General features: G+C 29.0%; 1 protein-coding gene across 1 annotated transcript; it reads right to left on the reverse strand.

Annotated features, from left to right (window-relative positions):
* Nucleotides 1-3245: 3245 nt before the first annotated feature.
* LOC126735094 (segmentation protein Runt) lies at nt 3246-6386 on the reverse strand. Its single transcript, XM_050438996.1, has 3 exons — nt 5820-6386; nt 4767-4931; nt 3246-4038 (listed from the first exon to the last, which is right to left on the reverse strand). The coding sequence occupies exons 1-3, from the start codon at nt 6274-6276 to the stop codon at nt 3533-3535; spliced, it is 1128 nt and encodes a 375-aa protein (XP_050294953.1). The 5' UTR covers nt 6277-6386; the 3' UTR covers nt 3246-3532.
* Nucleotides 6387-14028: the final 7642 nt, after the last annotated feature.

Below are 14028 nucleotides of genomic sequence, written 5' to 3' on the forward strand. Positions count from 1 at the left end.
TAACAAAGGAAAAATTCTTCTAAGAATAAAATAGAAAACGAAATTTTTTTTTTGTATCAAGTATTATTTGAATTATCAAAGCATTCATAATTCGATGAAATATGCTGTGACCAACTCAGTGACAGTTTTGTGTCTACAGAAATCTGGCTATATTCAAATAAAAATAAATATTATGGTATTTACGTTTTTTTAAGCAGTTCATGCATGCAAAAAGTCACGAGGTGGTGTAGCTATATACTACAGACTGTATTAAGCAAAAAAAAATAGAAAGAAACCTTGAAAATAGGAAATTTAACAGCGTAAGTATTGGTAACATAAATTATATAAATATATGATAATTAATAAACCGCATTTATATGAATATGATGAATTTTGAACTTTTATCAAAAAAATCATATTAATATAGAGGACTCTAATATTAATTATTTTTTAATTAATTAATTAATTAACTGGATAAAAATTGTTTTGTTACCAAAGAGTATAGTAATTTATTTATGTTAAACGGTTTTAATATATTAACTAAACTAGAGTCAGAGAACCCAACTCGTGTGCCTTGATAACTTTAATTGATCATGTGCTTTGTTCAACATCGATTAAACACAAATGCAAAGTTAAGCTTTACGATTCTTCACTTTTTGACAATAAAATACTATTAGTAGAGTTTCTGTAAAACATTGCAAAAGCTTAAGATATACATTTATAAGAAACATGAAAAAATTTCAGGACGACTATACCTAATAACAATACAGATACTTTTTAACAACTGATTGGTTCAATTTATCAAGCACAAAAAGATTCAACTCACGTTACAAAAATTAATTGACATGTAATCAATAACAAGATAACCCCAGAACTTGAAAATTTAATTAAAAAAAAATTAATATACAAAAATTTTAAAAAGCATCCTGAAAAATATGTATTAGAGAATGAGTTTAAAAAATTAAAAGAACTTGATCAGCAATAAAATAAAAATTCTTAAATTTTTTTTAATAAATAAGAAAATGTGGGTAATAGTTGTAAAAAATAGTGAAAAACTAATAATTATTTCTTAAAAACTACTCACAACGACAATAACATCGGAGCTTATTATAGAAGAAAAACTTACTTGTAATAACAAGATATAGTGCAGGGTCTCAATTGGTACTTTTCCACTATTGGTTCTAATATAATAAGGGAATGGCATTTGGAGAAACCCAATGCCCCAGGTCATGATGATGTAACTGTTTTTGATCTTAAAAACCTACAAAACCATACTTTTATAGCTTTAGTTAAATCAATTAAAAATGCTTTTTTTTAATGGTGTATTTCCAGAACATATGCAATTAGTTAAGGTACGTCCCATTTATAAATCAGGTGATAAAACATCTCGTATTTTCTCGAAAACTTTGAAAAAGACCATTAAAACCAGAATTATATAATTTATGGAGCAATAATTTCAATTAGATCAATATGGTAGTAAATCAAAAATAGTAGCACTTTAATTACAAATATTGACCTAATTAATTTAATTGCAAACAACCTTAATTTAACAATTATAACTATTGCTATTTTTATTGATTTGCGTTAAGCCTTTGATATCATATGTCACGACTTATTGCTGGATAAATTAGAATACATGAAACTCTTAAGAACTATTGATAGACTAATACGGGTATGGGTACACAGCATTTTGGTTTTTCTGATGATAAGCTGTTGGTTGTAACGGAAAAAATACTGATGAACTTTGTAATATTATTAATTAATATATTAATAAGGATTTGAACTTGGAGATGGTGGAAGCAATCAAGTATATGGGTCTTATTGAAGAACCATATTATATACGTTAAAAGCAAAATGTTACATATTACAGAGTTAGAATTGGGGATCTAATTTGTTAGTTATGAGGTATTAAATTATATTGAATGCATACAGAACTAATACAAACTTGGTGTATCAATCCTCAAATATTGATCCATTAATTAAGTATTTCAATGTATATGTTGCCATATAGAAAACATAATACGATATAAGAGACAAATCAAATTTAAATGAAAAAATAAAAAAAAACGAAAAAAAAAAGCAAATCTCCAAAAAAACTTAAATTTTATGCTATTTCTTCTTGCTAATTTCTTCTTTTTTAGTACCTTTTTGAAAAATAACAAAGTTTTAAATTTATTTTAATAATTTTTAAATTGCTACAATTTTGTAATTAGGTGAAAGTTCATTAAAAACATGCAAGCACTTATGAGTAATATTATTTGTCATTTGTTTAGACCTAGATATACCTGTCAGTATAAAATCTTGCCTGGTACTATAATTGTGCACAGCACTAACCATTCTTGTTTTTTCACAAACCTATTCATAAGAAAAAAATATAAAGAATATTGGAAATTGAAGATTTAATATTTTTTTGTTTTTCAAAGGACTAATTATTCAAGAAATTAAAAATACCTGTTCTAATGTGTGTTCCCAGAAAAAGTTAATTTTTTTTATAAATTCATTAAAAATTAGTTATTTCCAATTTTGCTTTATTTTGCATTACATACCTTATTTTTTTATATTTTTGATTCAAAGCAGCTATGCTTAAAAGACTTTTATTTGGTGGTATTATTATTATTATTATTATTATATTGCATCGATCTTATCAAGAAACAATTTTATAGTGATATTTTTCTCCTTAAAATTAATCGCATTTAACTCTTGTTTACAAAAAACTCTTTTAATAAGTAACGTTTCAAGACATTTTTTAAAGCGTTTTTTTCACCCTTTCATAATAGCACCCTTTTTAATAACCCAATAATAAAAAACATCCATAGTGCGAATATTTTACTAATTTGAAACATCCTTTTTAAAGATATGAAAATTTTCAATATTTGCAGTTAAATTGTGGTACCCAATAAAAGAATAAAAACATAACTTTTATTGCATTTACAACCTTTTACCTTTAAACCTCTATAATATTTTATATATCTCGGTTGCCAGACTTACCTGCCTTAAGAAATATTGGGTAAGAGTAACAAAGAGTGCCTTAAAATTGGGTTGAATTTTTATTATAGAGCCATATTAAAATGCAAATTTTAAGTTCACTTTAATTGTTTGCAAAAATATTATTCAGGTCAACGATTTCATAGGTTTGGAAAAAAAATTGTCTTATTCTTTCAAAGGTAAATATTTTAAATAAAACTCAACAGTTCTAGATAAATTTTCTGGTTAAATTTACTATCTGTAGCATATTTTTACATAGGATAGTCTATAATATTGTACAAAAATATCTAAATTTTCTATACATATACATTACTTCTTTAACTTCTATCACAAATTGCAGTACCGATTAGTAGACTTTAAAAATCTCTAACATCATATTATCTAATATACACTATATTTACATAATAAGACTTTATACAAATAAATAAAATTTCAACATTATGTAACAACAAAAAGATAAGCTAATTGCACCAAACATACAGTAGACCTTTGTGGGTTAAAATTAAAAAAATTATAATTCATACTTAAATCAGCTTAATAACAGTAAAGAGTGCAACATAAATATTTGCTAGTAAGGTCTCCAAACTGATTTGGGGGAATTAACTGGTGAAGAAAGAATCTTTGTCCTATTAGGAGTCTGATCTGCTAAGTATTTTAACGATTTAGAACTTGGTGCCTTAAGTTCATTCTTAACAATGTTTACTTGAGGCTCTTTGTCTTGCACAGTAGAGTCCGGATCTTGCGTTTCCTGAAGTATAAGATTAGCTGGCTTAATTGGGACAAACGCAGACTTAACCACATCAATATCCTCATCATCTGATTGGTCGGTAGAGGATTGGTCTACAGTAGAGTGTATCCGTCGCTCTTGTTGTTGTGGCGGACTCGGTTTTGGAACACTTAATGGAGATATCCTCATACTAAGCTGATCCGCATTTACTGGCATAGGCAAAATATTATTAGGCGACATTTTAATCTCTTGGGCACTAACGGTTTCAGGCGCCGTCACCGTAGGTAAAAAATTAGAGGTAGAAAACGTCGAAGGCGGAGGCGGCACAGGCATAAAAAACTCAGGACCTTTAAAAGAAAAAAATAGAATTAAATAATCGTTAATGCGTTCAAATAAAACAAAAAAAAAACGCAATGAAGGAGGAAAAGAGATCGCACGATTCGACGAGACCGCGAAATGTATGCGTTAAGCCAACCATATGTGAACAGAAATTAAATATTCTTTTGATCTCGGATTTTAATCAAAGTGGGGCTTGATTTAAAAGCAGTATTTGAAAGCTGAATAGACCGGGGAATAGAATGAATTGGTCGTCAACGAGAACTATAATGGTAGAGATGATTTTCATTTTAAAAATTCAAAATTTAGAGGCATCGAAAATTAGTTTTTTCTTAAAAATAAGAGGAAAAATAGAGAAGACTAGTTCTAATTTCTATATGGTTGTGACAACATAACTAACAGAAAAAATGATTATTTATTAATATGTCGTCCCTATATAAGAATTACCTCAGGACTATTATTTTGTGTAAGTAAAAATTAGGTATTGATATTCAAAAGGAATTAATTATGAGATGGAGTGTCAAAATGAGGGTTTAATATATTTTTTTTAATTTCTAAAATCAATGAGATTAAACTAAAATAATAAAAAGATAAGACGTTAATATATCGATTGCTGATGTTGCAATAATTCCAAACGTAGTAAGTTGTACTGTCTAAAGAACTAGACTAAGTAGAAATAGCTAAGTAATTAGTTATTTCAAAATCTGAAATTAATACACACTTAGAAAAAGATTTATACCTTTTCCCATTGAAGGGTGTAATCCATTTGGAGGTATCATAGGATTTGTCCTTTGCCGTAAGTAATCCAACCCATATGAAGAGTAAACGGAATCAATCCATCCAGGGTTAAACAGGAATGGATTGAAGGGTCCAGGAATTCCCAGTCCATATCCAAATTGAAAATCTATAACAAAAAAAAGCTGTCATTAGTATTTGCATCAGTTATATTAGTAATATATTCATTGTAAATAAATGAGTTTAATGTTAAAGAAATACTATAACATAATCAAACTATGATCCCATTTTACAGCTAATGTGTCGAGTAAACAATCAAAGGTATCCATACTACTAAAAGATAATAGTGTAAACATACACCCAACGGATAAACAAAATAAAAGTTTTATGGATGAAGCGGGTTTGTCGGCGCATAAAGTTAGCATCAACAGACATTAAAATGTGTCATACCTACTTTGTGTTATTTTTGAAACTAGACATAACTTGGTGGATGCTTGCCTAAATAATTGTAAATATTTTGTTTTGTTCAAGAATAGTTTAGATGGCCCAGATTAATGATTTTGGATTAAACAATTTAAGCAAAATATGGTGCTTTTACGTAAGGACCGGCCGAGGACCATTATCTACAATATATGCCTTAATTTGTAATACATTAATTATTTCTTTTATGGCTACCCAGGATATGAAAGATTTTTATGCTGCTGAAAATTATTAGAAAAAATCGGCTGGTATATTTTTTTGGTATTTACGTTACTTATCAAAGTGCAAACGCGGAGTGATTTTAAATTGCCGTACAATTCCTATACATCATCGCTGCATAAATTGTTTCCACAACCGCTTATCAAATTCTATTAACAATTTTACCAATATATGAAAGTTATATCAGGACATTTTAAAATCTCCATTTTCATAAGAATCAAAAATCTCAGTTTCAAAAAAGATGACCGCACATCCAACAGTTTGTTAATAAAACTAGTTACTCCTTAAATCCAAAAAGTATCACTGATATATATGATTTGTTTCCATAATAAAATAAGGATATAAAGAAGTTACATACTTGATTTAGTTCTAGGTTCCCTTGGTCCATCAACAGTAACCTTAATTGCTTTATTATAGGTAGCAATTTGATAACAAGGTGCCGAACTAATAGTGATTGTCAGTGTAAACGACTTTCCTCTACCACTTCTCCCAACAAAACGTAAGTCATTAAACTTGGCTACTTGATTTTTCATTACAGCGGTGCAATTCCTCAATTCCGCACAAAAGTTTTCATCGTTTCCGGCTTTTAAAGTCACAATTGTTCCATCCGGAATATCATCCAAGGCGACAACTTTAAACGCAATCGGTAAACTTTTATTAGACCGCCAATGAGTTGGTAGAGAACTGCAAAGTACCGCAGGACTTCCCGTACGCACTAACTCCCCGTGGTACTCTTGAAGGGTATCCAAGTAGTGGTTGTATATATCCGTCATAGTAGGCAAAATGTTGTTATTATTATTCACAGGCAAATGCATTGGAAAATCACAAAAACTGTCTCGTAACGTTCAAAGGAAAAACTAAAAACTTTCTCCCTACACGTGCTGAGCGCGAACTAAACTGTTTCCAAAGAAAACGACTGTCACTCAAAGACATCAGACTTGGACTGACTGAGACTCAACTTCTGGCGAGTTTTTCTGAACCGAATATTTAGACCCCCTTACCCCCACCCCCTTCCGACCCTGTCATAAAGGAGGGTTAGTTTTTAAATACTACAGTGTGATTTGTCCTCTTACAATACGAAGCGGGATAGAAAATCACGCTTAGCCAGCTTTAAATGAAACTAGAGAGAGACGGTAAATAAAATTTTATATTGGGCGCAAGAACAGAGAGGCGCGAAGAATAAATCGGTAGGTAAGAGAGAGATGGGAGGTCGCTGTACCCGAACAGAAAAATAGGCGTCAGATGAAAGTGAGACGTGTGTGCACGATTTTAAATTTCACGAAGATGGTACAGGGCCGGCTGGTATCATTATAGCGTTGCGTTAAGCAATATGTAATAAACACATATAATTATACACTTACGTAAAATAAAATTGGACACTTGTTTAAATATGTTTGATAGTGCTCCAGTATAGTAATTTTTATTCAAATTATTTTATTTCAATAACATTTTTTGGCAAAATGGCTCATCTTAGTGACAAACTTATAACTCAGAAGTAACGGTTGATATATTACCCTAACCCAATATACAATATGCTTAAAATTGACGACATATGTATTACGATGTTGGAAACTAAAGAGACGGGAACAGGCAGGGAATGGAAAATGTTGTAGCCAATCATATTTGCAATACCGTCTATTGCAGCTTTTACGAAAATTTTGTAATAAAAAATGATTTTTTGATGAAATTTTATTTGAAATATTTTGATTTTTTGAAACTTTCATCATGTTTTGCAGATGACTCAAATGACCTAAAGATTTACAGTCAGATTTGTCTAGACTGGAATAGTGGTGCATTCAGAATTGCATGGATTTGAATTCCGCTAAATGCCAAGTATTTATTTCTCCAAGCATAGAAATATTTGCAAATGCCTTATGTAATACACCCCTGTTAAATGTGACAAGAATTTGGGTTCTTGGAGTTATATTCGACACCTCTCTATCGCATAAATTTCATATATCTGAGATTGTATCAAAAGCTCTTCTATAATGATCCTTGCTGTCCGTAAGCTCTACTGTTCTTTAATCAGACCTTTGCTGGTGTATGCTCCTTTAATCCGTAGTCCTCGCAGCATGCATGCTAAACTCACAGGTTGGAAAAGGTCTAACGGAGAGTCCTGAAATGTCTAGCACTTAAATCCAAAATTAATTCTGTTGACAACTACCATTATAATTACAAAGTTTTGTATCAGATGTTTTGTCTTTTTTCTCTTGTTGTTCGTCGAAAGCAAAAATTCAAACAATTTGAATAACATTTTGACTATTTCTGTAGATTTTCCAGAGTTGCTATATTCAATATGTCAATGCCTACGAGAAATATAAGATCAACCTGCAAGTACAATAATTTTATTACTAGATCAGCCAGACTGGTAGATCTCTGGACCTAGATTTTAATATAAAAACAAAGCGCTTTACTTTTTAAGTTTGTGCTGGTTATCATTCTAGTTTATTATATATAAACTTATTTTTGTGGGATTTTAGACTGATGTAGTCTGGTGGCATTCAATTTAAGATATTATTTCATAAGAAACTAGTAGAGTTCTTTTGTTAATTGTAATTCTTTTTAAATTTTTTTCTTCTCGCTTTGTTTGTGTTTTGTATGTGTGACTAAATTGCAAATATGAAATAATAATTTCTATGAAATATTATTAAGTATTAATTGTTTGAGGTTATAAAATATTAAATTATTATTGAAATGTATCTTATTTAGAAAAATGGCAAATAAAGATTTTTTGTCTTACTGAGTTTTATATCGATAAAGAGCCATTTTTTGCCTCTTCTCTTATATCACACTTAGCATACAGGATTAAAATTGTGATTAACTATACAAATAATATGATTTCATAACAAATATGGAAATATTGCTTAATAAAAAACTAAGAAAAGAATAATATAATGATTTGAACTAAACTCTAAAAGAAAATAAATTTAAACTCTAAATCAAACCTTTTAAACACAATAATAAATACAGTATTAGTTTTTCAATTTAATAATATCACTATAGTAATAATAATTAATTTATATATTTCATAAACAAATGCTACAAGGGTATTAAACAAAACTTATTTAATACTACCTATAAAAAAATGCTTAAAAATTTGGGAATATGACAAATAAGTCATAATGGCTTAACACGTACAAAAGTTTAAAATACATAATTATCGTTGGTGTTCAAGGACAAAAAAAATTTACGCTAAGTATAATACATAAGAGATATAAACATTAAAATATAAGAACTATTAGAAAAACATAAAATCTTTATTTACCATGTAATATACAATTAAAACTTGAATAAAATATTAAATGAAATACGACTAGAGTTAAGGCTAAAAAATAATATGTTAGTATTAATTAATTTTAAAACTAAGATTAAAATAATAAATTAAGATAACATTAAAATTGTGGTAAAAAGGATAAAACATTTGAAAAATAAATTATAAAAGACAAATCCACTATTTTGTACTTAAAATAAACTTTCTTAAAAGCCTTTCAGACCTAATTTCAATTATCACAGTTTTTGGTATTGGCTGGAAGATTGCTCCTAAAGCCTCTATCAAGAATCGAATTGAGCAACTGGGACATAGCATTTGTTAAGATGACATTCTCGTGATTTCTAGTGTTATACCTATGGACATCTCCAAAAACCTTATGCTACTTGCTTCAATAATTCATTGGCTGTTTCAATAAAATTTCAGATTAAAAACCATAAGACTTCCATTACTGTTTTATAAATAATATTCTCGTATTTGGAAATTATAAACTATAAAATGATTTGATTTTTGAAATTAACTCATTATTCTATTAGATATTCATTAATGCTTATTCTAACTCAAGCATTTGTTTAATCAATTGATATTGATATATATTCTAATATTTCATATATTGATGTAAGAGTATGATGATTAATAAGAATTTTAAGGAATTATATATTTAATGTTTGACCTTATTTGGAGAATTTCCTAAATATGAATAAATGAATAATATATACCGGGTGGCGCATCGAAAACGAAACAGAGCCAATTACGGGCAGTCCATTAACTTTTTAAAAAAACGCTTGGACCTGTCGATTTTATTTTCGAAGGGGACACTTAATAATCACAAAATCACTTTCCCACCTACAACCCCCTAAGCTGGGGTGGCACTACCCCTAAAATCTTAAATGGGAAGGGGGGTCGAGTGATACCTCATTGGAAAGGTCTTCTATTTCTCTTTATAAGGGTGGTTGGTTCGATGCAATTTAAGTAAGTACTTTTTAAAATTTTCACATTTAAACCTTAAAAGGTAATTTTCAATATTTTTACTTTATCATAGACTACTAAAGGTACTTTTAAGAAAAATAATGCCAGGCAGTAGGACAAAACCATCAAGTAATATTAAATTATAAGACAAAAAATGAGATAGCTCTATCATATTACAGAATATTTTGACTTTAAGTCTAGTCATTCAAAAAATTATCGCAAAAATAGATTTTAAAAGCATTTGCTTAAGTGTTAGCTTATAATAAATGTTCAAAATGGCCACCTCCATTTTCCATACAATAAAAAAGATTTTGCTCAAAGCGTTGTCGCACGTTCTGCAATACTTCCGGCAATCGTGGAGGCCATTCAATAGCACCTCTTCTTCCAATCCATCGTCCTGGAAACGTCCGATCCAAATATTCTCGCACGAATAACGTATAATGTGGTGGGGCACCATCCTGCTGAAACATCAATCTATCCTCATCGTATCTGTCATTTTAAGTTTCAATTATAGCTGTCAATGCTGGATTAATGGCCTGTAATAGCTCTAAGTACATTTCACCTATCAGATTTCCAGGTAAAAAAATGGACCAACTAAATTATCACCAAAGATACCAGCCCAGACATTTAATTTTTGTAGGTATTGGGTGTGTACCTTACGATACACTTTAAGATTATTGTCGGACCAATATCGGCAGTTATGACGATTGATCAAGCCATTCAGGAAAAAAGAGCTTTCATCAGAGAGACACGTATTAAACAAAAAATTTGGGTCATTAATAATTCGTTCACTCATAATTTCACTAAATTGTGATCGCCGATCGAAATCATCTTCATTCAGCTCTTGCACAAGATGTATTTTGTACGGATGAAACTTATGAGCTTTTAGATTTCTTTGGATGCTACGTCGACTAATACCTGTGACAGTTTCCAATTGACGGGTACTTAATGTAGGATCTACATTAATATGCCCTAGTATAGACACTTCCATACCTGCATTCCTTACGGGATTTTCAATATTGCATTTGCGATTCGCCACTGATCTAGTTTCTAGAAATTTGGAAACATGCTCCAATACATACTTTCGCTGCACCTTGCTGTTTTCAGGTCGCTCATTAAATAATTCCGCCGTTCTATTAGCATATTGATTATTTCCAAAAAATAATTCAATTATTTCAACTCTTTCTGCCGTTGTATGCACCGTTTTTTATTTTTAAAAATAGGCCCGCACTATAAACCACCTTTTTAACAGCGTACTACATTTAGAATATATTGAGAATAATTCAATTTTTACTTTTGGTCAATAAGAAAATTTTACAAATATTTGTACTAATTCTTATAATTGGCTCTGTTTCGTTTTCGATGCGCCACCCGGTATATATATATATATATGAAATCCTATTAAATCCTCCAATAAAAGAATTACAATAAAATTTATTATTTACCTATATTTTAAAGTATTTTTTATAATTACATTTAGATAAGTGTGACCTAATAGAATTACTGCAAACTTGACTTATATTCTTCCTAAAAACTAAAAGTCTGAAATTTTAATCGAATTTATAGGCGACTCTACGCCTTTATATATTTCTTATAATATTATTTAAAAGTTAAAAAAAAATCTGTGCACCCTTTGTTTTTATCCTATAGAATAGAATAGTACTATATTTCTGAAGGGTGAAATTTACGACGTGTGTCAGAATTATCACTTGAATTGTTATTTTGCTTTATGGGGTTCTAATAAGCTGACCTTTGATGTTAACAATACCTGTCATATTAGCCAACAACAATTGCAGTCAAAACAAAATTTTTACTAACTAAGCACCATGAAGAAAGAAGCCTAAAAGTCTTAAGATCTAAATTTCCATATTGCAATTTCATTTAAAATAATACAACTAATAATAATTGGGTTGCTTACGGTTTTTATATGATTTAAACTTCTTATTGTTATGTATATTGTTTCTTGATTTAAAATAAAATATCTTCCTATTTCACATGTATAAAATGAACGGGATTTAAAATCATAAAAGAGGAAAACCGGTTATTGGGGCTAACAATAGTGAATCGGTTAAAGCAGTTAGTTTTCTGCATGTATAAATAAATATAGAGGTAGATAGATCTATAAATTATATCTTATAGTTAAGGCTTTGGTGATTTCTTAAAAAAAATATGGCCTGATTTCCTGTTTGTTTATTAAGAAAACAGTGGAGCTCTCCAATGCGGACGTAGGTATCTAATAGAACCAATTGTTTAGGGAACATAGCACCAAAGTTTACAAATGTTTGAATATTTCAAAGCTTGAGAAAATGTTCCTTAATGTTTCTTTAATATACATTGCAGTCATAATTCATGGAGTGTCTCATGCTGATATTCTCTGTACACACCAGTAATATTTTGGTTTTTTTAATATTAAATTTCTGAATCTTTTATACAGATTTACACGTCATTAGATAAAAAAACGAAAAGGTGCAGAAGAAAATCTGGAACGGAATAATTTTTGTATATAGTAAATAGATGTAAAAAATGTAGGAGCATCTTAAATAAAAAATCATATTATATGAATTTTTAAAATATCGCTTAATCAGCAACTGACAAAGAGATGCAGTTTGATACGCCTAAATTCATCTCTTTTTGGATATTAACCTAAAATAAACAAGAGTGGTATAACATATATCAATTAATAGTCAATGAGTGTTTTAATAATATAATTTAAAAGTTACTGGCACAGATGATTTGCTAGATGTTCCTGGAATGTTCACACACATTTGAAAATATTCATATTTGTTTAATTTTAGGTGCCATTTGGTCTAATTTCTAATGAAATAAATGAACAAAAGTCTAAAATAAAGATGAATTTGCTCAAAATCAAAGAACCTAAAAAACGGTAATTGATAATTTTATATTGATTAAATTACTGCCGCAATAAGTAAAGCCATGATGTACATACATACAAACCAGATCATTTGTGAGAAATTTAAGATGAGGAGTGTACTTAAAAAAGATAAAAAAACTAATTAATAAAGTTTAACAAAAAAAAAGTACAATAAAATTCACAATATAAATTAACTACACTAATTTTTTATTTTATCATATAGAGCAAAATCTAATTACCAAAAATTAATTTTTCCTAGAAAAAAGAGTTCTATGGCTGTAAATTTTCATTAAAATATGTTTTTATCAGTACATTGGCAAGTTATTGAGCTCATAAGTATCTAGCTTATTTTTTATTACCCAAACGCATGGTTCCTAATTAAAAGAAAATACATATTTTATCCATCTTAAAAAAAGTTATATCCTTAGCATTAGAAAATATAGACCCATAGTACCGCATACCAGATTTTTAATTTCTTTTGTAATCATCAAATAAACAATATTAAAAAGAAGATATTATTTAGGAAAAGGCAATATGAAGTTAAAAAGGGAACAAAAGTCTGCCATGTCTAATTTTAGAAGCGTGTGCTTAAGATACTAAATATTGATTGGTTAATATATGAATCATATTTCTATGGTTTGAGAATAAAGAAAAAACTGACTGAAAGGCTTTGTTTATAAAAATTAATTTAAAAATAAATTCTCCAATTATAAGGTGATTAAAATACTTAATTATATTGGAAAAAATAATGGCTTAATCTGAATTCAGTATAAACCGATTTACTTTTATGACTAAAACCGATTTAATAAAAAAAATCCGATAACTCACTATGCATAACCTTTGAATACACAACATAAACATCTATAATATTATGTGTAAATCAAATATTAAATTACGTCAGGTCATGAATTTCTTTTATTAGTAAATATCCACTATTTTTGTTTGGTTAGTTAAGCCTACCAGCCCACTGTGTTGTATTTAATCTATAAGTACTACTGTAAATAATCCTCCGTTACGTACGCCCACTTCACCTAAATCCTAAACATACATTTCTACCTGCTGCCGGAGCAAGTCCGGATTGACATTTCTAATGGTATTCAATTTAAGAACCGAACCGAAACAAAGGTATCAAAATAGTTTGATAAATTTGTATATTAACTAAAATAAGGACTATATAATTAGGATCAAAACATTTAAATGTTTACACCATCTGGTCTTTATTATTTTGTTTAACCTATGGTTCTTATAAAATAAAAAAAAATTGTATTGCCTTGAAGGTCGAAACGTTGGCTAATAATCATTTGTTCAAACCTCAATCATTGTTTGAGTCATTATTCAGATATCTTAGTATGTATAATTCAATAGATTTAAAATAAGTCTTTTTTTTTATCTTAGCCTTAAATTGAGATTCGAAAAATAGATTTATTAATCTGACTCTTAAAAGTAAAAGATACAAAG

Source organism: Anthonomus grandis, chromosome 4, assembly GCF_022605725.1.
Source record: "Anthonomus grandis grandis chromosome 4, icAntGran1.3, whole genome shotgun sequence".
In the NCBI taxonomy this organism is placed as follows: domain Eukaryota; kingdom Metazoa; phylum Arthropoda; class Insecta; order Coleoptera; family Curculionidae; genus Anthonomus; species Anthonomus grandis.